The sequence below is a fragment of the Lipotes vexillifer genome, unplaced genomic scaffold, assembly GCF_000442215.2.
Source record: "Lipotes vexillifer unplaced genomic scaffold, Lipotes_vexillifer_v1.1 scaffold397, whole genome shotgun sequence".
Lineage (NCBI taxonomy): Eukaryota > Metazoa > Chordata > Mammalia > Artiodactyla > Lipotidae > Lipotes > Lipotes vexillifer.
In genome coordinates, this window is record NW_006772681.1 from 510237 (window position 1) to 535143 (window position 24907).

At 51.6% G+C, this 24907-nt stretch overlaps 1 protein-coding gene across 1 annotated transcript in view; it reads right to left on the minus strand.

The window, feature by feature from the left end:
• The window catches only part of SLC32A1 (solute carrier family 32 member 1), a 3968-nt gene extending 3532 nt beyond the window's left edge, over positions 1–436 (minus strand). Inside the window, exon 1 of the mRNA XM_007447707.1 lies at positions 39–436. Within this exon, the coding sequence (XP_007447769.1) occupies positions 39–431 (393 nt within the window). The 5' untranslated portion in view covers positions 432–436. The remainder of the gene's footprint in view (positions 1–38) is intronic.
• Positions 437–24907: the final 24471 nt, after the last annotated feature.

Consider the following 24907-nt stretch of genomic DNA (forward strand, 5'->3'; position numbering starts at 1 on the left):
GGCGGGGAGAGAGACAGAGCTGGGAATTCCGCGCTCACCTGGATAGCGTTGGTCACGTTCCAGCCCGCCTCCCACGCCGTGATCTTGGGCTTGTCGTGGCCCCCGAACTCGCCACCAGCTCCCAGGGACTGGTCCTTGGAGCCCGAGGGCGGCAGGGGCGCGCCGCCGCCTCGCTGGTAATGGATGTCTCCCTCGACGGGCGGCTCAGCGCCCTCGTCCCCACAGGGCTCGCCCTCGGTTTTCAGGATGTCCATCTGCAGGCCCTGACGGTGCTCAAAGTCGAGGTCGTCGCAGTGCGCGAAGCCCACCGCCTCCTCGTCGGTGGCCGCCTGAAAACCCATCCTGGCGAACATGCCGCTCACCTTGGCCTGGGACTTGTTGGATACGGACGTGGCCACGTTGGACAGCTTGCTGCGGAGCAGGGTGGCCATGGCGGCAGCGGGGCCCGAGAAAAGGACAGAAGGGGCTGGGGACGCGGGGAACGTACGGCAAGGCGGTTTGGGCCACGGGGGCGCGAGACCGCTATCTTCGCTCGCTTTCCCCGCGGCGCCCCGGGGCGCTCTGGCTCATGACCCCCTCGGCTGGCGTCTGAGGCTCGCTCAAGGCCGACCCAGAGGGCGGGCAGCGGGGCTGGCGGAGCGGCGGTGGCGAGTGCAATGCGGAGCTGCCGTGGGGCGCGGGCTGGGCTGCGGAGGGCGGCGGTGGCGGCGGCGGCGGCGTCAGAGCATCTACGCGAAGCTGGCGCGGCGCCCCCAACAGCGCGCAGCCCAAAGCGCTCCCGCCCCTCAGAATCAGGCGGGGGCGGAGGGGCTGGGGAGGGAGAAACTCCGGGAGGTAGGAGGAGTGAGGAGAGGGCAAGGAGAAAAGAAAGGGGGCACCAAGGGACTTCGGAGAACCGAGATGGGGACAGGAGAAGGGCGCCCACGGAAGGGAGCAGGAGGGAGCGCGCGAAGGAGGGGTGTGGAGGGCGGGGTGGGGGCCGGAGTGCTGCATTTCTGGAGGAGGTGCTAAACTCCGATCCTGGCCCTTCCCACCTCGCCGCCGCAGGGAGGGAGGGGGCCCGAGCGGGCAGATCCTCTTGGTCCCCTGTCCCTGGCTACCCCCTCCAGAGTTCGCGAGCCTTTCAGCCCCAGATCCTCTGGCCAAGGACTGGTCTAGACCCCCAGAAAGGCAGCAGGACAGTTACCTGTCTCCGGCGGCCCAGGCCATCTGGGCATCGCTCTGTCTCCCTGGCACCCATCACCAGCACTTCACCCTCGTCGTGAGCCCCCCTTGAAGGCAGAAGTGTCCGGCAGAAGTGGAGGAACGCTCTCAAGAAGGCTCAGTCCCGGCCTCGGTCACTGGGGCTGTCTCCTCCCGTCCAGGGACGCCGAGATGGAAGTGATTCTGCGGGTTGTTCGCCACCAACCGTTCTCCAAACGTGTGCATAATGAGGGCGAGAGGTTGGCTGTTCGCTTTCTTTTCCTTTGGGGGTCTGGAAGGAGGAAGGACTGAAGGCACCTGTCAACAGCCTCGAGGCGGGTCTGCGAGTGCCCGCGCCGCGGTGGGGCGCAGCTGGTGCCTGGCACAGAGGAAGGAAGGGCTCGCGGCGGGCCCAGGGTGGGGAGGCGCGCTGTGCGCCCCGGCCCTGCTAGCCCGGCGGCTGCCGGGGGCTGTGCAAACCTAGGCTGTTTCCGTTGAGTGGGTTGCGTGTAGCTGGAGAGCAGGAGAAAGACCCAGAGACAAAGACCGACACTGTACCAGGTATTGCTACGGGCTGGAGCTGAGCAGACTCCGAGGGTGAGATTTGGTAACCATGTTTATTCTGTAAGTGCATAGTTTTGCGCGCATTTGAGCCTGTGTGTGCGCAGAGCTTGTGTGCTGGATTATATGTGTATATGTATTCCTGAATGGGTTGCTTGCGGTTTTGCCTGTAGGTGTCCTTTTGTAGTGTCTCCGTGCGGGTCCGTGGCTCGGTGTGTTCCCAGCTGGGCTCCTTCCCCCGGGTTCTTAGGCACTAAACAGCAGCGTTGGCGACCTGGCCGTCCCAGCCTAGGTACAGGAGGACTAGTGGCTGTGACTGGGGGTGGGATGGGGAGAATCTGAAGGAAACGAAAAGAAAGGGGCTCCCAGTGACCCCCTTCTCAATACCCAGTCTCTCTGAGAACCCCAGTCTCCTCCTCCCCTGCTGTGTTTCTAGATTAGCTCAGGTCAGCGCACAAGCAGGACGGCCTGAGGGCTTTGACAATCGCGCTGGAGCTGCCAGGAGAAGACAGGCTTCCCCTCTACCTCCTAACCCTCCCTGCCCACACCCCCAGCGCCTCACGGTCTCTGAGAATCCCCTCTCCTGATACGGAACCTCCACCACATTGGGCAGAGATGCTAGTAATCGCTCCCAGGTACCCCCCTTAAATTCCCCCAAGAGCCTGCCTGGCAGAAAACAGAAACCCTCTGCCCTAGCGTGAAGCATTCCCCACCACCACTATGACAAGAAAACCTCTCCATAGAGCCTTCTCCCAGACACGGACCCTCCAAATCATGATAGGACTCAGAACAAAGACAGGACAGAGATCCTTCCCCCAAACACAGACATTCATTCCTCCAAAGAGGCTTTGAAAAAAACAAACAAAAAAAATTAAATGATCTCCCAACCCAGAGATTTGCCCTAGAGACAGACCCTCCCCACCACAAACCTCAGATGCTAGGGAGAGAGAGCCTTTCCCCTACAGATTTCTATAGACAAAGATCTCTATCTCCTAATTCTCATCCCTCCCCTTCTATTCTTGGTGAAATTCTTTAGCTGCACAGGAGATAATCTGGGCAGAGACAAGACTTCCCTAGGGCTCCCTTCCACCCCATACATACCCAGCCCTGAAGATGGTCATTGATGCCTTCTTTGACAAATGAATCAATAACACATATGTATCAGTTGGTCATTGCCAATTTGTGTGTGGATTTTATGAGGGTCCGGGGTGCTTATCCTGTCTTTCCTTTTCCCCACTGATGTTCACTGCTGTAGGACCCAAGGTGGGCTGTGAAGTTCTTGCAGTATTGAGAAATGAGGTCATTCATTCACTCATTTATTCATTCATTCAGCAAAATTTCTCAAAGCTTATTCTGTGTGTGACTCTCTTTTGGCTGAAGATGACACAAGCACGGTCCCTGTTTCTGCTTCTCACCCCAATTCTTGGGACTGCGGGTGGGGACCCCAGAGAGCACTCAGGCCAGTCACCCTCTCTGCAATGCTTAAACCATCCCTAAAACATCCCAACAGAGCCTCACTTTCATTCTCATTGTACAGAGAAGCAAACCCAGGCCCAGCGGGAAGGTGTCCTGCGAAAGGTCATGCAGAGTCCAGGGCAGAGCTGGGCTAGGACAAAGGAACCCTGATGCTCCTCCAGTGCGCCTTCCCCTCCACGACCTCATCTTGGAAAATCCTGCCCCATCATGTACTAGCTGTGTGACATTGGGCGACTCACTTAATATGTCCCAGCTTCCATTTCCTCATCACTAAAATGTGAAAATAACAACAGACCCCTGGAGTTCTTGAGGGGATTCAATGAGATTGTGTATATAAAATTCTTAGCATGTGCTAAGGGTCCCAATACATGGTAGCAATTATTTTATTATTATTGTTGTTGTCGCTATAACCCAATGGCCGTGTTTCATTGTTTGGGGGAAAGTGAGTGTACGAGAAAAAGCCTGTGATTGGGGCTGAGAGTCGAAGTGAGTTGAATGCACACCCTCTGGCTTTGCCACCCCTCTCTGTCCTCACCCCTCCCAGTCCTGGACTGACCATAAGGGAAAAGAAGGAAGGGCAGGAAGAACGCAGAGGGCAGGGGGCCTGGCAGGCAGCCCCAGGAGGCAACCAGGACCACCTATCTATCTGGTATTAAGACTGGGCTGTGCTCTAGTGAAGCCATCATCTTCTGAATTCTCTTACTTGCTCCTCTAGGGGCACCCTCAGGAGAGGAATTTGCAGCTGCTTGGCCCCCTGAGTTGAAACACAACATGCGCATACACACATCCACTCACACACAGATAGTGACAAGCCAGTTGACAGATGCACAAAGAAATGAGGACCAACACACAGATTCAAGTACATTAGCAGATTCACACAGCTTAACAGAGCAACACACATAGGTCAGAAACAGGCCAGCACATACACACACTGACAGACACCCAGACACAGGAACACACACACACACACACACACACACACACACACACACACACAGATTCACAGTGAGACCTATCATCAGGCACCCACAAAAACAAGAATACCCCTATGTGACCACGAAAGGGAAAAGAGGAGAGAACAAAGAGAGGAAAGGTGCAGAGGAGACATAAAAAGGAACATGCTAGAAGAGGCAGCAGGGAGACAGAGCAGGACGTGCTAGACAGAGACAGCAACTGGGGAGCACAAAAGAGACAGAGTTGCCACAGCCTTCCACTTGGCCGATGTCAGAACCCAGATCTGTGACTAAGATAATGTGGATGGCGGGTGAGGAGGCAGGAGCTGCCCCTGCTGCCTGTCCTGGGTGTGGGGATGGGGGTTCTCCTCCCAGGACCACACAAAGTCCCACCCTCTTGGGGGACCTGGGCTGCCTGAGAGGGAGCAGTGAAGGACTCCCAGGACTCCTGCCAAGTCCCATGAAGCTAAACCTGTATTCTGGATTGGTCCTGCCATCCGGACCAGGGTTGGGGGACGGCGGGTGTCTCTCTTCCAAATGAGGTTATTCTCTCTATTTTTGATCAGTAGCCAAAGGGTTAAACACCTGGCTAGCAGAGATGGAGGACACTTTGGGGGAATAAATAGGGTTAAATAGAACTGGGCTTATCTCCCAGAGCAGGCAGCACCATGGGGGTGGAGCATGGAGCCCTTGAATTAATGGCCTGGAAAGCCAACATCATGAGCATCGTTTCGGGGCTGAATGATCACAGACAGACCCCCCTCCTCTTCCTTTTCCAGAGCATATTCTGTCCGTGAGCCTTTTCCTGCTATGGGGACAGGCGCTGGCTCTATAAATCACCCTTCCCCCATCAAGCTAGTGCATTGGCTTGAGAAAGTCATGCCCATCTTGCCTCAAACCAGAACCCAATTTCCTGATGCTGAGTCCATGGGCACAAGGGGGGAGAGGGGGCAGCAATCCATGCCCAGAACAAAGACCCTGATTCTTCTCCCTTTGGTGAGACAAATCAGGGGGCACCATGGATGGTGAAGATGCTGCCTCTGCTAGCTCAGGGTGAAACATATCAAAATATATTAATGACTTTGTAAATATTAGCAGTTTTCCTTGCTGAAATAGAGAGCATGCCGTCTCTGGAGGCATGCAGGCAAAGGCTGGATGTCCTCTCAGAGATCATGTGGAGTCCTGCCTCAGGGCAAGGGAGGCTGGATTGCACGAGTTCTGGGCTTCTAGGTTCATGCCTTTGTGTGCATGGCTCTGAGAAGAGACCAGGGAGCAGGGGACATTGGGGACCCAGGCCTGGCCCTTGGCAGCCTTTGAAACCAGAGGAAGCTGCCTGGAACTGAAGCAAGAGCCCTGGACTGAACCCTTAGACCAAGGGTTCCTGCCTTTATGAGAACACAGCCTCCTATTACACTGGGAAGCAGGGAGAATGACGACCTCATTCCTCACTGGGTCCCTAGCACAGAGTAGACACTGAATAAACATTTGTGGGTTGGATTAAATCCATATCACAAAACCATTTCCCCCCATGAACTTTTAGTATAATTGGTTGAGGAAACACACATAGGCAATGGCCAAAATTTAGCTCTGAATTCTGAGTTCTGTAGCTCTCCTAAACTGATTCATCTTTAATACTCACATTACCTTCGACATAGTAGGAAGCCAGTCATACATACATGTGTGAGATGTGATTTTTGTTCAGAGAGGGCTTGGGGTACACACCAAGATTCAAAGACTCCTTGCAAGACCTCTCAGCAACCCTTAGGGATCTGTGGGTCACCAGTTATAACTGGGAGAGATAGCTGTGGTGGAGGCTCTGACTCCAGTGAGCCCTGCTGCAAGGCCCCTGAACTCCAGGAGTGCAAAGGTGCTGTGGGTCTGACCCCCTGGACCTTCAAACCTGTTGGTGCAGAGCTAACCTTTATTGAGTGCTCTTTGTGTGCCAGGCATTGGTGAAAGCACTCTGGGGATTGCCTCCTTAAATTCCCACAATCCTTAGGTTAGGCTACTGTCACCTTCAGAGGCTGCAGGCAGGGACTGGGGGAGATGGTGCTGGATGGGCACAAGCAGGGAAAAGGGGAAGGTTGGAAGGATTATGCAAGGTGAGAGATGTTAGATTTGGAGGGCCAGGGGAACTGGAGGTGATCCTTGCTTAGAAGGGTTAAGGGATAGCCTCTGCTGGTCAAAACTTTGCCTCACCCAGATAGCCTACCTTCCTGAGTGATATGGATCAAATTGTGCCCACTCAAAATTCACTATGTTGAAGCCCTAACCCCCAATGTGACTATTTGGAGATAGACCCTCTATGGAAGTAACTAAGGTTAAATGAGGTTGTAAGGGAGGGGCCCTGATCCAATAGGATTAGTGTCCTTATAAGAGGCACCAGATCTTGCTTGCTGTCTCTGCCATGTGAGTACACAGCAAGAAGGTGGCCATTTATAGAACAGGAAGAGAGTCCCCACCAGCAATCAACCCTGCCACATCTTAATCTGGGACTTCTAGCATCCAGTACTGTGAGAAAATAAATGCCTGTTGTGTAAGCCACCCAGTCTGCTGTATTTTGTTATGTTGCTCAAGCTAAGACACTGAGTGATCTGCCAGCCCCTGACCAGCACTACCTCAGTAGCCTAAGATTTTTCTAGGTCACAACCTCTTTGAACATCTAAAGAGGCTGAAGATCCTCCTTCCACAAACACACACAAAATGTCACACAGAGTTTCAAATCCTCTATTGTCCACTCATGATAACTCTATGGCTTCCAGTCTAAGGGCTAACTCTAGAAGTTTCTTTCTCTTCCAATTCTGCTGAGAGCTGGAGTCAGGTGAGATATCAACATTAATATTTAACAAAGGCTTATTCTATGCCAGGTTCTAGGGTAAGTGCTTTGTCTGTGTTCTCTCACTATTGCCTTAGAGCATCTCTCTGAGCTTGCATTGGTTTCATGTCCATTAGAGATGAGGACGCTGGCATACAGAGAAGTTAAGTAACTTGTCCAAGATCTCACAGCTAAGAAGTGGAGGATCCAGGATTCAAACCCAGGATCAGAGCTGACCTTATAACCTCCACACTCTAGGTAAGTCTGCCAAGAAGAGCTTAGGCCTTGGACTCCAGGTAGGGGCTGAAGTCCAGATTTGGCTCCCATTGGCGAAACAGATCTCCATGTCTTCTCTTGGGCATTCTTCCTGCACTGAGAGGCATATATGTCTACTCTGGTCACCCTCATCTTCCTCCCGACCACACAGGCAACTCCTCTGGGACAGGAGGTGGGGAGGCACAGGGGCAGGCATACAGTAGGTGCTCAGAAGAGCTTGCAGATTTCACTAAAGTCTAGGTGGCCTTTGAAGGTCAGGCCTTGTATTTCCAGCCTCAAGAGCACATGGCTCTTCCCCATGGGATGGCTTAGCCTAGCACAGCTGATAAAGGCTCCTGGGACACTGACTGTTTCTTAACTTGGGGTGTATGAACTCTCGCCCAGAACTGGTTAATTTTATGTTGTATCATTTTATATCTAAAGTATCTACCAGCAAATTCTAGATCCCCTGGATGACCAAATACTGCTTTAATTGTTGTGGGCCTTATGACAAAAGAACGGAGCGGGGCTAAATGCTGAAGCATACAACACAATACTCACTATGCAAGTGGCGATTTAATTTCAGCAACACATCATCCATCACATTAAATTAATCGTGTCATTTTGAAATTTCTGATTTTGTAGCTTTGTTTGTATCATGTGGATACATTGTGTTTGCTTTTCCAGTTGTATAAAGCTAAAAGGATATGGATTTATACTTAGCTTTATGTTTGTACATATTTCAGTAAAATCATAATAAAGATAATTTGTCAGTTGTAGGGAGGGGGGCTGTGATTTTTTCCCGTTTGAAAAGTGGCTCGTGTATTAGTCAAGTGTGAGAAGCACGCGTTTAATTCATTCTGACCAAGTAGAAAATAAGCTTCACACATTGGTGCCCCCCACACACAGCCCCTGCCACCTGCATGGGTCCCCATCCTCTGTCCGGCTCCCCCACTGCTGCCTTGGAGGGGAAATATGACAGCGTAATGAACAGTTGTACGACGTGCTATAAAAAGGCAATTAAGGGAACTATTGGACTGGGACAAGCCAGTGTGACCTGGTTAATAGCTCTGAGCAGAGCTGGACCGTGGGGAGGGGGAGGGGAAAGGGGGAAGGGGGCTTGCTGCTTTACAGTGAGGGGCTGAGCTAATCCGCTGCCCGCTGCCTGCTAGGTACTGAGGGCACCTGGGCTGGCCTCATGACTAACGGGTCCAGGGACAGCCTGAAGGGGATGTTGGTTCAGAGCGCGGCTCCAGAGTCTACTCTGCCACTCCTGGTTGAGTGACCCAGGCTGGTGACTCAGGGTCTCTTAGTTTTAGTTTACTCACCTGTTAAATGGGAATAAAAATGATTGTCCTAGACTGATGTCCCGTCAGTGGGAGGAAGGATTGGGTCATTCATTATTTAACTGGTCAGTGCTCAGAGCTGCCTAGGGAGTCCAAAGGAAGATGTGGAAGAGGCTTTTACTTTGTGTTTAAGTAGGATCTTCGATACAACACAGTCCGTGTGTGTGTGTGTGTGTGTGTGTGTGTGTGTACTGTGATCAGCTCACCCAGGCTCTCCACCCTACACGGGATGTGAGTTCTTTGATTGGATCTCCTGGAGTCACCCATGTGGTCATGCATCGCGTGGTCACCCCGCCCCTTTGGACCCTCTCTCGTGTCCTCAGCCCCTCAGTCTCTGTACTCCCCACATGCCCCTATTTGTAACCATCTTCGGCATATACCAACCTTTAGGATGGAGACAGAAACACTTCCTGCCCCATCCAAGCACATCCTTGACCCTACTTCACTGTGTTGGTGGAAGGATTGATGACACAGCACGTGAAAAGTAGGTAGCGAAGCACCTGGCACTTAGTACGTGCTCAATAAAAGCAAGCTATTCTCATAAATCAACTATATTTCAATAAGAATTAAGAAGAAAAGCTTATCTTAAAAAAAAGCTAGCTATTCTTGTGGTCACAATAAGAAAAGCTCTGGGTTTATATTTAACACCTAGCGCAGTGCCTGACACATAGTAGGTGCTGAATAAATGTTTGTCGACTGAATTAATGAATGAAACCCCACTTGGTCCCATTATCTACTATCTATGATTGTACACTAACTCCTCTCTGAGCCTCAGTTACTCATTAGTCAAATAGGGATGTGATGCTGCTCCCTGGTCAGAGAGATGCCTTGCAAACTGTAAAGTCCTGCCCACTGTTGGAACTGGTTCTATCCACCCCCCACTCCCACCCCCACTCATCTGTGCCTGGCACCTGGATTTCTGAGAGCCCGGGGGCTCAGCCCCCCAGCACGCGCATTTATCCTAAAATAGGAAACAAGCACACACATTGGCTGCATGGCCCCCTCCCCCTCCCCACAGTCTCAGATGGAAGTGAAGCTGACAGCCAGCCAGCGACAAAGGAGCAATCAGGAATCATTATGGCTTACTCAGGGTGGGCTTGGTGATTGGCTGAGAAGCCCCGGCTCGCTCCTCACTCAAGAGGAAGAGGGTCTAAGTAAGGCAGCTGGAAACTTTTCCCTCGGCTACTCCTCTCCAGCACCCAGCCCCAAGGGGGGCTGTGAGAGGCAGGTGGGTCTCAGAAAGAGACCCTGTCCTCCAGGGAGGTCGTGGCACTCCAGGCCTATGCACCGACGTCCCCAGCCACTGAAGGCTAATATGTGGGCCTGGTGCTGACTTGGTAGAGTTCTGAAGCCAAGTCTGGCCATCTCTATCATCCAACTGCACTCACGATGAAGTGCACACTCCCTCCCCTGCCGTCGCAGCTTATAAGACCCCGTGGGTCCTGACCCCCGCCTGCCTCAACAGCTTCCTGTCCAGCAGTAAAACTGGATCTTTGTTTTCAGAGAGTGACCATCTTCCTACCCCCACTCCCACTTACTCTCATTTTTGTGGCTGAGAACCCACACGGAAAGGCAGGCAGGGCCACCTTCAAATAGAATTTCCACCACTGTGTAAACTGTGTGGTCAGGAGACTCACTCCAACTGACAGAACCTCAGTATCCTCATCTGTCAATGAGGATAATCAGATCTCCCTCCCAGGGTGGCAGAGAGGATTACATTGAAGGAGATAAAGCAGCTAAAATATCTCACATGGGGACTTCCCTGGTGGTCCAGTGGTAAAGAATCCACCTTACAATGCAGGGGACGCTGGTTTGATCCCTGGTCTGGGAACTACGATCCCACATGCTGCAGGGAAACTAAGCCTGTGCGTGCCACACCTACTGAGCTCGTGCGCCTCAAGTAGAGAGCCCGCATGCAGCAACTACAGAGCCCACATGTTCTGGAACCTGCACGCCACAACTAGAGAGAAACCTGCGCACCGCAACTAAGACCCAACGTACCCAAACATATAAATAAATAAATAAAAATAAAATACCTCACCTGTAATACACCCTTCATGAATATTAGCTTGTATTATTATGCATTCTTAGGTCACTGCTTAGATGTCACCTCCTCCAGGAAGCCATCTTCGATTCCCCAAGTCTGGGGTTTGCCCCTCCTAAGTATTCCGACCACCCTCTGTGCTTTGCCCTGCCCTGCAGCAGGTACAGACAGGTGTGGCCTGTGTCTTACTCGTCCTTGTATTCTGGAGCTCAGCACAGAGCCTGCCACGGAGGAGGCTTTCCATGGGTCTCTGGACAAACCACTGTCCTGACAGCCAGGACCAGGTGGGGATGCCAAGAACCCCTGACCCCCAAGCCCTGAGCCAGGGGGAGGTGGGGCTGAGTCCGAAAGCCGCCAGTCTATGTTTCAGTGGGACCTGTCACCTCATCCCAGCCCCTGGACCATTATCCAGACTGTACTCCCTGCTGGGATGCCTTTCACCCTCCTCTTGGCCTCCAAAGCCTGTCTTGCCCAAGGGACTTTCCAGGACCACTGACCACAAAGTACTGCATAGAAAATAGAATTTGCCTGTCTGCCCCACACAGATGGATTGCCTCTCAGGGTGTGTATTTGAGCTAGGTCTGAGCTCTTTTAATAATAGTAATAGCAGCTACCACTTATTGAAGCCTTGCTTTTTCCATCTAATGTGCTAAAAGTATTATCTCATTAAATGTAGCATCTCATTATATGTAGTGTCTCATTTATCCTCAACCTCAGCCACTAGCTTAGTCTAAGGGGGCAGTACTGGAAGGATGCTGGGGTCTCAGGTAATTATGGGAGGACAGGAAGCAGCATGGCCTCAGGGGATCTGGGACCAGGGATCCCCCCACACACCCCCATTCCTTACTTCTGTTTCCTTAACATGTCACCTTTGCTTTCCTCTGCTGCAAACTGACTGTTTCCATGTCGAGGGAACATGACTGCCAATAGCTCCCAAGCCTCCCATGTCATAGCTGTCAACACCAGAGGGAGATTAGCTGTCTGCCAGCTCAAGTCGAGTGTCTGCCCTGCTGGTAGGGTTGTGGCAAGGATTAAATGAGATCATGTGCATTAAAGTCTCGTGCCTTGTAGTAAACGCTCAGTAAATGGCGGCTGGGATTAATAGTGTTGTTGTTGTTATTATTGCCAGCTTTGATCATACTCAGCTTAGGAGGATGTGACACTCATAGGCGGGGATGTAAGGTTGAGACCCATGAGATTTGGGTCTGTTCATCCTTGGAACAGTCCCTGTCCTGAAAAGGGCATTTGCTCACACCAGAGACCATGCCCCAGACGCAGCCTGTCGCCTCACCAGGGGGATGCCCAGGCCCTAGGGCAGGGCTCAAAGGACAGGGCTCTCTCCAAGCCTGCTGGAGGTCTCCCTCTGACCTTGACCCTGGCAGCTGCAGACCAAAACTGGGGCTGTCCTCTTAGGGACTCACAGCCTGGGCTACTTTGTCTGTTAAATGAAGGTCACCGAAAGGCAAGGAGGCCTCCTCCGAGCAAGGATGTAAAAGCCAAGTGAATACACTCACCAAAGGGCCTCCTATAGAGGGTGTCCCTCAATGTCAGAAATTCACAGGCCATAGGCCTGCTTGAGGCAGGAGGTCCTCTCTGGGGGGTCTCTGGGTCTAGATTCCATAGTCAGGGAGAAATCCTTGTACCTGAACAGCACCCAAGGCCCTCGGAGTGGGGAAGTCAGATCCAGCCCTGGCCTCCTCTCTCTGACTCCAGAATCAACCCTGCCCTCAGGTGCAGGTGCGTCAGGCTATCCGCTATCCCCTTTCCCACCCTCCCACCCTCCCCTTCCCCCACCAACATCCCACCACCACTCTGTTCTCCCAGCTGGGCCTTCAATGTTCAATGCTGGGTAAAAGCATTGGTGCGACCTCCAGATTGGGCTATTATAAATGTAACCCTGATTTCAGGGGATGCTCCCTGACCCTGGAGATCGGGGAGGGTGCCCACCTGATTCCACGGCTGGCAGAAGTCTCTCTCCAAGATATTGGATCTTTCGATGTTTCTCAGCAGGTGGGTCTAGGGGGAGGGGCAATGAGGCAAGGACGATGGGGTTTCCTTCTTTTTGCTCCTTGGCCTCTTGTATTTATGCTTTTCTCCTCTTCCCCTCTCTCCCTCTTCTCCAGGATGGCCTCTGATTCCCCCCAAGAGTTCTTTCCTGCCATCCGTAGCTACTACGATCATGTTGGGTGCAGAGGCTACAGCAAGAGAGATGTGGAATTTAGGGAAACAATTCTGGAAAGCTCAGGGCTCCTGGGAACCCACCTAATGCTTTCTGGTCCAAGATCAATAGGTGAGGAGATCTCCAAGCCCTTAATTAAGCTAAGTCCTTGAGAATAACTAGGTATTAACTAAGCATTCTTTTCCCTCCAAACAAGGGGGTGACTTATTCAGCGTTTTCTTGGAGAGGATATTTCCTCTTTCTGTTGTTTTTCTCTCCTTTCTTGATTTACTTTTTGTTTTACATGGTTGCGAAAAAATATATATAAAATGTATATAGTGAGAAGTCTCCCTCTGACTTCTATTTCCCATCCACCTACCTTCTGATTCTCCCCAGCCACTGTTACTGGCTTCTTTCCATTTGCCTATACAACAAATATAAATATACAAACAAGTACAAATATATATTCTTATTGTCCTTTTCCTTTTTTAGTCACACAAAGGGTGGCACATTCTACACCCTGTTATGCTTTTTGGGTTAATTTTTTGCCTAATTTATCTTTGGAGATCTTTCACATCAGAATATAGAAGTTACTCAGCATTCTAAAGGAGCTGAGAATAGCATCCTCTAATTATTTTTCCTTCCTTGTTTTCTTTATATTTCTACCGCTTCCCCCAAATAGATATGTCATTCATTCATTCATCCGTTCACCAATCGCCTGCTCTGTGCAGGGTGCTGGGGCAGCAGAAATGAATTAGCCCAGGACCCCTTCCTCAGGGCTCAGAGGCTGGTGGGAGTTAAGTCACCCCCAGCAAGCTGTGAGTTGGGGGGGGAGGCAGTCCTGGGTTTCCTCTAGTCGTGAGTGACTTGTCTTTTGTAGGCCACTGGTCTGGACTGGGTTTTTCTTTCTTACCTTTACTAAATCTCTAGCAGGGGTGTGTGTGTCTGAGTTTTAAATTTATTTATTTATTTATTTTTGGCTGCGTTGGGTCTTCACTGCTGCGCGTGGGCTTTCTCTAGTTGCAGCGAGCGGGGGCTGCTCTTTGTTGTGGTTCGTGGGCTTCTCATTGCGGTGGCTTCTCTTGTTGCGGAGCACAGGCTCTAGGCGCACGGGCTTCACAGCGCAGGCTCAGTAGTTGTGGTGCACGGGCTTACCTGCTCTGCGGCATGTGGGATCTTCCCGGACCAGGGATCGACCCCGTGTCCCCTGCATTGGCAGGCAGATTCTTAACCACTGCATCACCAGGGAAGTCCCTGCCTGAGTGTTAGAAAAGCAAATTCATTATCAGCATTTACATGGCTCCTCCGGAAACAAACAAAAATTCCCATAATGTTCTTAACACAAAGCACAGAAAATAATACCCGACTGCGGTGTTGGCAGGTGAGGGATACAGAAGGCAGAGTGTGGAGACTCAGAATGTGCCTGAAATTTTGTGAATTAATGGTTCCTTAGTTCCGTGTGGTGTTTGTCATGTGCCTGGGGTGCAAAGAGTATGTATTATGATCCACTTTATGCCTCTGGTGCATTTACTATTTTAAAGTTATTATAGAACAAGGATATAATAGCAGCTACCTTCTAAAGTCAGATGGCTGCCATTTATTAAATGCTTCACATGGCACACAGTCCTAGCAACACTGTGAGGTGAATATAACCATCATAGCCACATCATAGATGAGGAAACAGAGGAACAGAGAAGTTAAGTAACTTCCCTGGACTGAACGAGTAGTAAGGGACATAAGTGGGTCTGTACTCCAACCACTACATTATCCCATTCCCTGAGAGCCCATTTCACTTCTCTGGGACTCACCTTTTCTCATCTGTAAAATGGGGATAAACAATTACATCAAAGGACTGACCTGAGGATTTTAAGGGATCATGTCTGTAAAGTATGTAGGACACTCCCCAACACACTGCCATGAATATCACCTAAGATGAATGCCTACGGTACTCCTATACTCAGGCTGTCAGGAAGGGCTTACTTCTGAGCAGGGCCCTGAGAAGATGGTATTGCAGCCAAGAGTCAGGGAAAGGTGTCCAACGAAGCTCATTGATTTAATAAACTCACCTCTGCATCTCAGCCCCCTTCCCCGGGTCCCCTGGAGCTCATCCTCTGCTGAGAGGGCCAGGGTCCCTCTGGGCAGGGAAGTCTGTTTTGGTCCCATTTCCATTACACACTTGGCTGAGCAGAGGGGGAGGGGAGCCAGCGGCTGCCAGGCAGTAATTAATTGCCTATTTGGACTCCTGCTGTCACCTAGATGGAGGATACAGGACAGCTCCTGCCTGGGCCTGGGCCTGGGCTGGCTGATGGCTGGGAGGGGAGTGACCCTCCACATCTTGCCTCCACTGTCCCCTCTGAATCCATGCCCAGGCCATTTGGGGAGGAACCATGGCAGAATAAAGGCACCTTCTGTCTACTTTGACAAAAAGACCTTGTGGTTCTGGCCAGCGATACTTGAGACCACTGCAGGGTGCTCTGTTTTGGGTACTTTCTCGAAGGCATTAAGGGTCACTTTGCTTTAGCCTCTGAGAAGCGGCTCTTGTGAAGGGAAGAGCATCCAAGACCCAGAGTTTTAGGACCCTGTGTTCTCATCCTGGCTTTTCCATCCACTGGCTGTGTGACTTTGGACAAGGCACTTGCCGTCTCTGAGCAACCATTTTCCTCCTCTGGAAAAAGGAGTGGGGGAGGAGGCAATCATACTCCTGTGGACTTGTGCTTTTTTCTGCCTTCAGAATCCATTCTCTTGGAGAATCACCTGACCTGCCCCCATTTCATAACAATCCTCCTTGGTGCCTATGGTATGGGTGGGGTCAACGCTGCAGGTCCCAGGGACAGAGATGTGACCCAGGGGATTTTCTTCGAGCATGTTTGAGAAAAAGTCCTCTTCCTTACGACCTAAAGAGGCCTGAATAATACAATTACTTATCCTCGAGGGTTATAAGGGTAAACTGAGGAAGTAAAGTAGTTGATAGTACTTTGCAAGCCTCAGGGCACAAGGTGCATCTGTGAATAAAATCATTATCATCACCATTGTCAACATCATCACCACCACTCTCATTAACATCATCATTATCATTGCTATCACTTAGGCCTTTGCTAGAATGAAATGGGTTTCCTAACCATTTGGCAGTGGCTTGCAGGAGACTTGGATTCGGAGGCTCACTGGATCTCAGTGGGAAGGATTATCTGATCAATTAGTGTTGTCTGCCCTGAGTGTAGCAGGGGATAATGCTATGTGTTGGTCATTCTTTATTCACCTCTCCTGGGTTGGAGATGAACACTCAAGGTTAAGTGACATTTCTGGTATTATAAGCAAAAGCAGGTCCTCAAACTAGAGACAAAACAAGGGCCCATAGGATACAGGGGTGAGTTCACCCAGTCAAAGCCAGAGCTTATTTATGGGAGGCCTTCCTGCACCAAAAGTTTGGAGATTGGTCTGCACATTAGATGAGAATTAAAGGAGTGATCCTAGGCAGAGGAAGCAGCAGGAAGCTCAAAGTGGACAAGGAGAGGTATGTAGGCTGGGGGTCTGCAGTTGAGCCCCCTCTGGCCTGGGTGCTACTCTGCTTACCAGGCCACTGCTGGTTGGTGGATGTCTTATCCTCCATCCTGACATTGGAGTTTGTGTTTAGGTCAAGACTTATGGACTAAACATTCTGCCTCTAAGAAGAGCTCTGATGAGGACACCGAAGGGAAAGGCTACAGCTGGAGGCTTCCCCTCTGCAACCCTGCAGCTAAGATTCCCATCACCCTTCAGCCTCATCACCTCCAGGGTTTCCATGTCCTCAACACAAATTCCTGAACTGGCTTGTCCTGAGCCCCCCATGGCTGGGTCTTGGAGGATCCTGAGTCTTTACAAATCAAGTACAGTCAGGTCTGAGCAAAAAGCCCACTCCTGGACACTGCTCTGGCGGGAAAAGTGGCAGAGGTTTTCTAATTGATTTGTCTCATGGTAATTATCTTTTTTTTTTTTTTTTTTTTCAATGGAGCGGGCCTCTCACTGCTGTGGCCTCTCCCGTTGCGGAGCACAGGCTCCGGAGGCGCAGGCTCAGCGGCCATGGCTCACGGGCCCAGCCGCTCCGCGGCATGTGGGATCCTCCCGGACCGGGGCACGAACCTGCGTCCCCTGCATCGGCAGGCAGACTCTCAACCACTGTGCCACCAGGGAAGCCCTCATGGTAATTATCTTTACAATGCTCTGACTATATATCAGGCATAAGCGAAGCACTTCCTGCTCATTACTTCAATGGACTCTCACAGCAGCCCTGCAAAGCAGCTATTAATTCTTCCATTTTACAAAGGAGACAGCAAAGACTTAGAGAGTTGAAGTGCTTTGCCCAAGGTCACAGAGCTAGTATGTGGCAAATCTGAGTTTCCACCCCAGGGCTGTCAAACCCCACATTTCTCAGGAGCACAGGGGCAGTGCCAGCCTCACCTCGCTCCCGTGCACGTGCCTCAGTTCTCATCCCCCAGTGTCTGAACGTCCAGCCACCCCTCTCTGTACCGAGCACATGCTGAGGTGGCAATTGGGGGCATGCTGGGCAGCTTCTTGTCCACTGACCTGGGAGAGCTCCGGGCAAGGTCTAGGAACAGGGAGTGTCAAGTGTGGAGGGAGTTAGGGAGCAGAGAAAACAAATTGGAAAGATAGAGCTGCAAGGCGGGATGTGATCACATTGTGTTCTAAATATCAGGAATCGGGAAGCCATTGACTGTGACCTGCAACAAGGTCATAGAGTGGGGCTCACCTTAGGTAGCTTAGCTGTAGAGTAATGTGAGGGAGAGGTCCCCCGAAGAAACAGTCTCGTGACCAGAAGAACAAGGTGGGAAAAGCCGATGTCCTAGCTTAAGGGCGCTCTCAGAAGCGTTCCGGAAAGAGGTGACACCTGGGTTGAGCCCTGCGGGCCTAGAAGGAGTTGTCCAGGTGAGGAGGGCAATATAACAAGGCTCAGAGGTGGCAACAGGTGCATTTGGGAAATTGCAAGTATTTCATTGGCTGGAGCAGGGGACACACAAGGAAAGAACACAGGGCCTTCAATACATAAGGGAGGGTCAAGCAGCTTAAGCTGGTGAAGAAGGGGAAGGATTGGGGAGCTGAGCTGGTACAGAGCCAGACACCTCCAGCCAGAGCGGACTGATGGACTGGGGCTCGGGGCCCCACGAGTCCACCACGGGGTGAGGATGACAGCAGGGAGGGGCAATGTTGTGACCCCACCACCTGGGGTGGGCCAGAGCTCGGGGCCAAAGGAAGCAGCCCTTAGGTAATGACGGGACCTGGAGAGGGCTGGGCTGATGGGCTCGTGGGCAAGGATCCAGACCCAGTAGCGTCCTGGAGGGCAGATGCCGGAGGGAGGCACGCGGGGACTGAGGGCATACCTAACGCAGCCCAAGGAGAGAGGGTTGCGGAAGACTTCCTGGAGAATAAGAGACCCAAGAGTTTTTCAAGATTAAAAGTTGAGGGCTCTCTGGTACAAGTTTACCAACTTGTATACTGGAGCACTCTCGGGGCAAGGCTGTGGCTCAGTGGGTAGGTGTGAACAATTCAGGCAGTAGATATAATGCCTTTCCATCGTGGTCAGAATTAGCCCCTTGCCCAGGGGAGGGGGACTGACTACAGCCTCTGGGACCTGGGCAAGCAGTGGTTGACACCAGCGGTTGGGCAGGGTGGCTTTGAGGAGGAAAGGAGACCAGGGAAGGAGGTGCCCTCCATGCTGGAGACTGTCCCGTCACCAAAACCGGTCTGCTTTCATGGAACTTGTGATCTAATGGGGGAGCCAGACGTTTGGTCAGAAAATCAAACAAATAGCCCTGGGCTGTGGTGTGCGATGAAAGAGAGATTCCGGAGCTGTAACTCATTCTAGGAAGTAGGAGGTGAAGACAGTTCTCGTGAAAGAAGAGCTGAGCCTACCTCATGGACGTGGAGCACAAGGAGTCATGCTCGTCCTTAAAGCTCAGCCCGTGATGTTAGCTTTTCCAGAAAGCCTTCGCTGGCCTCCTCGCGCAGAGACACATGCTTCCCTCCCCACGCTCCCCCTGTCCTGTATTACTTAGGACATCACTGACACTTGGGTGTCCACCAGCCCCAACAGACTGGGCCCTTTCAAGGCTGTGATTCTGACCCATTTGCTTCTGTCTGCCTCCCCACTCCCAGCTCCTGGCGCTGGCAGAGAGTTGATGCCACTAAGTGTAGGTGTCACAGCCCCATTACAGTTTGGGGCAGGGGATGCATTTGCCATCACTCTCGTCTTAGTTCTGGTTCCCCCAAAGCGAGAACTTGGGTGCAAGTGGTTTAGTTGTGAGGTGATCCCAGGAAACTCAGCGAAGGAATGGGAAGGGAGAAAGCCGGGGAAGGAAAGGTGTACTGACTGGTGGGTTGCCGCTGTGGACCACTGGGGTGCCATCCCATTGGAGACCCTCACAGGAAGCGTGTGGAACGTGTCTCAGAATTTTCCCACCAAGAGACAAAGCATCCCGCTCCCAACACCCAGTACTTCCAAGGTGCCCTGCAAGTGGGCTGGACCAACTCTCATGGCACCCAGAGAAAGCCTTCAGGCTGAGGACAAAAGTGAACCAGGCACTTGGGATGGGAAGCTGCCAGGGAGCCCTGGAACTGTCCACCAAGGCTGAAAATGAGCTTGGAGGTGGCCAAGGGAATGTAGGGCGGGGGACATCAACAGTCTGCTACCATTGTCCACTCCAGGCTCCAAGCCATCACCAAGCCACACCGCAATCATCTTCTGAGTTCAGACACAGCTTTGGAATCCTCACCATGGTGCCCTGGGCAGCCATCCATTCATCAGGGTAGCATTCGAAATGAAACATATTTGCTGTTCTAGTGAAGACGCATGGACCCACGGATCAGACCCAGAGCCCCCAGAGCACTGGGGGAAAGGCTGGAATGGTGCTGTGTAGCCTGAGAAGTGCTGGGAGTTTGTCAGCAAGTGTCATTGAAATGACCTCAGAACAAAGTCCAAAGTCTCTGCTCACTGGGGCTGACCTTTGGGCAGCTGGGTCTCATCCTAGAGTGGTCTTTCTTTTCATGCAGTACATTCCTGCAGGAAATTTCCAAAGCAGATGGTGGGGCTACCCAAGGGAGACAGGCTGGGTCTACCAGAGAGCGGCAGCATCTGACAGCACAGGCAGCGCTTCTGAACAGTCTGAGCAGAGGAATTCCATCCAGATGGAGCAGGAAGGAGGCCTCCAGAACTGGAGCTGCTGGAGGTCTCAGCAGATCCCGCCCAGGTCTCCTGCTGCCTCCCCAGGCCAGGAGCTAAGACGGTGGCCCTGGAAGATGTCTCTGAGTGGAACTGCCAGGCCTGGGGATCTTACTCTGTGGCCTCAAGAACAACGTTTTGGAGATGGAGACTTCCAAGGATCCATCAAATTGATCAGAAACCGCAAAGACCAGGTCGGACACAGGCACAATGACATAACCTTCTCTACTCAGTCCGCAGGATTGTGAGCAGGGGAGGGTCGAAAACAGCCAGTGGGAGGGGAAGCCCGGGACTCCCCTCCCCACTTGTATTTCCAGTGGGTCAGCTCCACCCAGCACCCCTTGACCCTTCACACTGAGGAGATTTGGGGCTCCTTTCCCTTACCTGTCTTTGGTTGGGCTCCCAAGAGGCCAGGTGATTCCAGGAACCTCAGTAGGAGAACAAGCAAGAGAGGGAAGGGAAGAGAGCTAAGAAACACATGGGAGGGCATCACTGAGCAGGTTTTGCTGAGGGCAGCCGGGGACCCAGCTGGGGACCCCTGGGAGACAGTACAGAACACACCTGTGCCCGAGGAATGAGGGATCAGGACATGTATTCCCCACTCCCAGGTGTCATCTGCTGAGGGCAGCTCGGTGCAGGGGATGGACTTCCAGGCATTCCGGGCTGCCCCAGGCACCAGCTCAGGGGAAGAGCCCATAGGACACAGTGCAAATTGGGATGGGGATTTCTCATGAGATGTGGGCAGGTACCGATGAAACCTGCTATATCACCCTTCTCCATCTTTCCTCTCCTTTCTCCTTTTTCCCGTCTCTTCTTTCCTCCTTTTACCTTGAGATCCTTACTGTGCCTCATGTTCTCAGCATTTTTTCCAAGGGTTCCTGGAATCTAATGTTTCTTAAAATGTGGTCCCCTCGATACCTGGGATTTTTGTTAAAAATGCAGATAGCAGGGCCTCAGCCCTACTAAACCAGTACCTTTGATTATGGGCCTAGGGACCCACATTTAAACAAATATCCCAAATGAATCTGATACATGTGGATGTTGCTAGCCTAACCCCATTACAGCAAGGTGACAGCAGGGAACTTCTGGTTAGTTATGGAATCTCCAGGCCCTGCCTTTGCCCCCACCTGACCACCTGACTTCTTGGGCTTGGTTTCCACTGTCTGACTCCCTCCCTTCTCTCCAGGCTCCTTCTCTCGACCAGCTATTGGGATGGCTGCATCTTGGGTGTTGCCTCTGCCCCTGATAGGTCCTTTGTGGGATTTAGGGCTTGGACCTTCATTCAGCAGTCGAGAGGTGGTGTCCCACCCCATCTACCATCCAGTCACATCTACCACATCTGGCCAGGTGCTCTTGAGGATAGCCCTGGTCCATGGGGAAAGAAATCAGACTTAGGTCCTTCTGTTCACACCAGCAGTCACAACAAGGCATCCTACTAAAACACACAGTGCCCCAGAGTGGCCCATGACTTCAATGCATGTAGCACAATCCCCAATTCCAGGAGTGTCACTCAGGCTGACCGCTGTTCATGTACCTTTGTACACAACCAGATGGCATAATATAGCCATGTACAAACTCAGTGACAATTTTACACTGTGTGTGCACACAACACACACAGAGGAGAAATCTCACAGCAAACCACCAAATCACCCATAGTAGCACACCATCTCACAATAACATGTGGCACAGAAATTGTCACAGCATGAAAAAAACACTTTAGAGTCTGTGGTGACATAGCCACACACCACATAATATAGTTGCACAGCAAGATGGTGTCACAAAGACACACACACACACAAACACGCACACACAGAGTAACTCAAGCACAACAACAAACACAGACACTTACATACAGGCAAAAAGAAACCCACACAGAGCACAGCCTCAGAGAAGCACATGGTCACGGTCATGGTCTTAATGTAACATCACACCCTGCTGAAATAATAGACCATCTTACAGCCTGGGGCACAGAGAGGCAGCAACACACACCCCGACTGGACTGACTCAGCCACAGTTAGACGGAGCAGGGCAGACACGGGGTGCAGTGGAGACTGATGGTGAGGGGAAAGGTTGCCTTTATTTGAACAGATGTCTACTAAAGGAGCAGGGGTGTTATTTAGCTGCTTTGATGAGCTAATGGATTCCAGTAGCTGTGAGCCTGGGGGATTCATTACTGGCCCCAGGAGCAGTTGCTGCGCCTATACACGCTTCCACCCTCACTGATTTCTCACTTCCTTGCTAGCGTAGCCAGCCTCAATCCCCAAAGCCAAAGCCCTATTTGAACAAGAAAGGCAGAAGCCGAGCAAATATTTGTGTCTTCAGGCCTCACTTGGCACTCACTGGGATGAGGTTTCCTTCTGGGATCAAGAACAAATTTTGCCAGGCAGATTCTGCTCGACTTGGCCTGGGTGGGAGACAGGGGCTCAGGCTGAGCTCTGTCCTGGACCCCTCAGGTCATGCTGGAATGGCTCTTTTCCCTCTCTCCCTGCACTCACCTTGCTGCCTCTCTCTTCATTCACAGCCAGCCTCCCTCTCCTAGAGGGGTCTACATCCACTGCTTTACCTCCCATCCACTTCCAGCCCACTGTAATCTGGGACCCACTCACCATTCTTCCAAACTGCTGCATCTGGAGCCTCTAACGTCATCGTCATTCTCCTCGACAGCTCGGTGGCCTGTGCAGCTTTTGGCCAAATTCTATCCCCTCATATCTGATTCCCAGAGAACACCCATCTCCTGCTTCTTTCTTACCTCTTACTTTGCCCCTTCCCATCTCCTTCCCAAGCTCTTCCTTGGCTGCTGCCCTAATGTGTTGGTGCTTTCAAGCTCCCAGTCACTGACCCCCTCTGAATGCTCCCAGGGGAACTTGGAAACCGCCCACGTCTCATTCAGTCTATTACCCCTTCTGCTAGTGGTCAAGTATGCAATGGTTAAGAGCACTACCCCCTAGATTTCCTTGGTTCAAATCCTTGCTTTGATACTTGCTGGCTATGTGGCCTTGGGGAAGTTACTTTGCTTTTCTGTGCCTCAGTTTTCTCATCTCTAAAATGGGGACAATGATAACTTCTGCCTCATAGAGTTTTCTGATGGTCAAATGAGTTAATATATGTAAATTGCTTAGGACACGCCCAGCACATAGTAACTGCTACATCAGGGTTGGCTGTTATCATTAACTGCGACATGGTGATAATTTACACACCTGCATTTGTAACGAAAGAGAAATATGTTTTGTTAGTTGGCCTCATGGAGCTTGAATGCAAAGGGAGATAAACAATGAAAGACTAACAGATATCTCCCAAAGCACAGGCAGATATGACTGAGAGTCTCCAAACTTATGAACAAGCAGGTGGTTTCACCCTTGGGAACATCTCCCACGGTGGAAGCCAGCTTCCAGGATGGCCCCTAGTGATTCTCACCTCCCAGAATTCATGCCCTGGTGCAGTTCCCTTTTATAGTGGGTAGGGCAGATGAATCATCTGGAGGAAGCTCTGTCCCTCTGCTACCCCACACACACTCCACTCCCTCAGCAGCCTCTATGGGGCAGGGAGGTAGGAAGGAAACCTCTATTCTGTTATCATCCTTTAGCACTTGTGCTCTAGAAGAAGCATGATTAAGTGCAGAGAACAAGGGTTGGAAGAGTGGGTGCAAAAAGGGGGCCAGGGATCCCTGGGTGACAGGAGGGAACTCTGGGGGCCTGCTGGGAGGAGTGAGCTGTGGCAAGGCGTAGGGGTCAGAGACAAGCTTCAGCTGCTGCTGCTTTGCTCAGTAGGCTCTCTGAGGGCCCCTCCCTAGGTGGAGGGGTTGCGCATATTTCCCTTATCTCTGTGAGCCAGTGACAGCCTGTCTTCCGAGGTCACTGATCACATGGCATTGTTTTCATCCTGTGCCTGTCACCAGCCAGGGCTATGGGGCTGTCGATTTCTGATGAACAGCACCTGAGCGCCAAAGGGAATCTGTTCTTGGCCTTATCTCCGGCCTGTGTATCCTGCTTGGGCTCCACGTTCACGGTCCCAGTGGAGCCATCACTGTACCAGTAGCAGCCCCTGGGGTACCCAGATAAGGCACTACCTGTCTGTACCCTGAGCTCTGAAGTCAATGGCTGTGGGGAGGGGGTAACACCCAGACTGGCATCTCCAGGCCAGGTCAGTATACCCGGGCATCTTTCTGGGGGCACTGTGGCAGTTCTGGCCATGCCAAAGGCACAGAACTAAGCTTGGGGAATGTCCCCAGCTTCAGCATTCACTAGCTGTGTGGGATTACACATCTTTTCACTTATGTACAGTTTCCTTCCCCAGCTGAACAAGGGAGGAAAAAGAGTCAGCACCAAGGACAGCGCATCGCGAGGCTTTCCGCGAAAAGGTGGAAGGAAAAAAAGGAGGGAGGGAGGGAGGGAAGGAGGAAAGGAAAGAGGGAGGGGGGGAGGGAGGAGGCAGAGAATGGTGAGGGGAGGGGAAGGAGAATTCTTTTGCAGGCCAAATCATGGTGTGTTATTTTGGGGTCTGTACTTTTCAGCTTGCTCAGTGGTTGAAGAAAAGTTTGACTGGCCAAAGGCAGAATGAGTGAGGCTAAGTCTTCCTGATGTTAGACAGGAAGAACTTGGGGCAGTTAGAGATTCCACATCAATATCGGCCAAAGAAGGAACTTGAGGGAAATGACCACAATAATCAGTTAGTTTACTGTGTCATGCTCTCTGCTAAGTTCTTTATGTGCTGCAACTCACGTAATCCACCCACCAACCTTGTGATATAGGTGCTATCATATCCCTCATGTTACAAATGAGGGAACAGAATACGAGTGAGGCTTAATAACTACACTGAAGTCACACTATAGAAGATGGCAATGCCTGGGACTCGGGGAGAACAAAATCCCTGCTTATCTTCCCCTCCATTCCACCCCTTCCTGATCACCC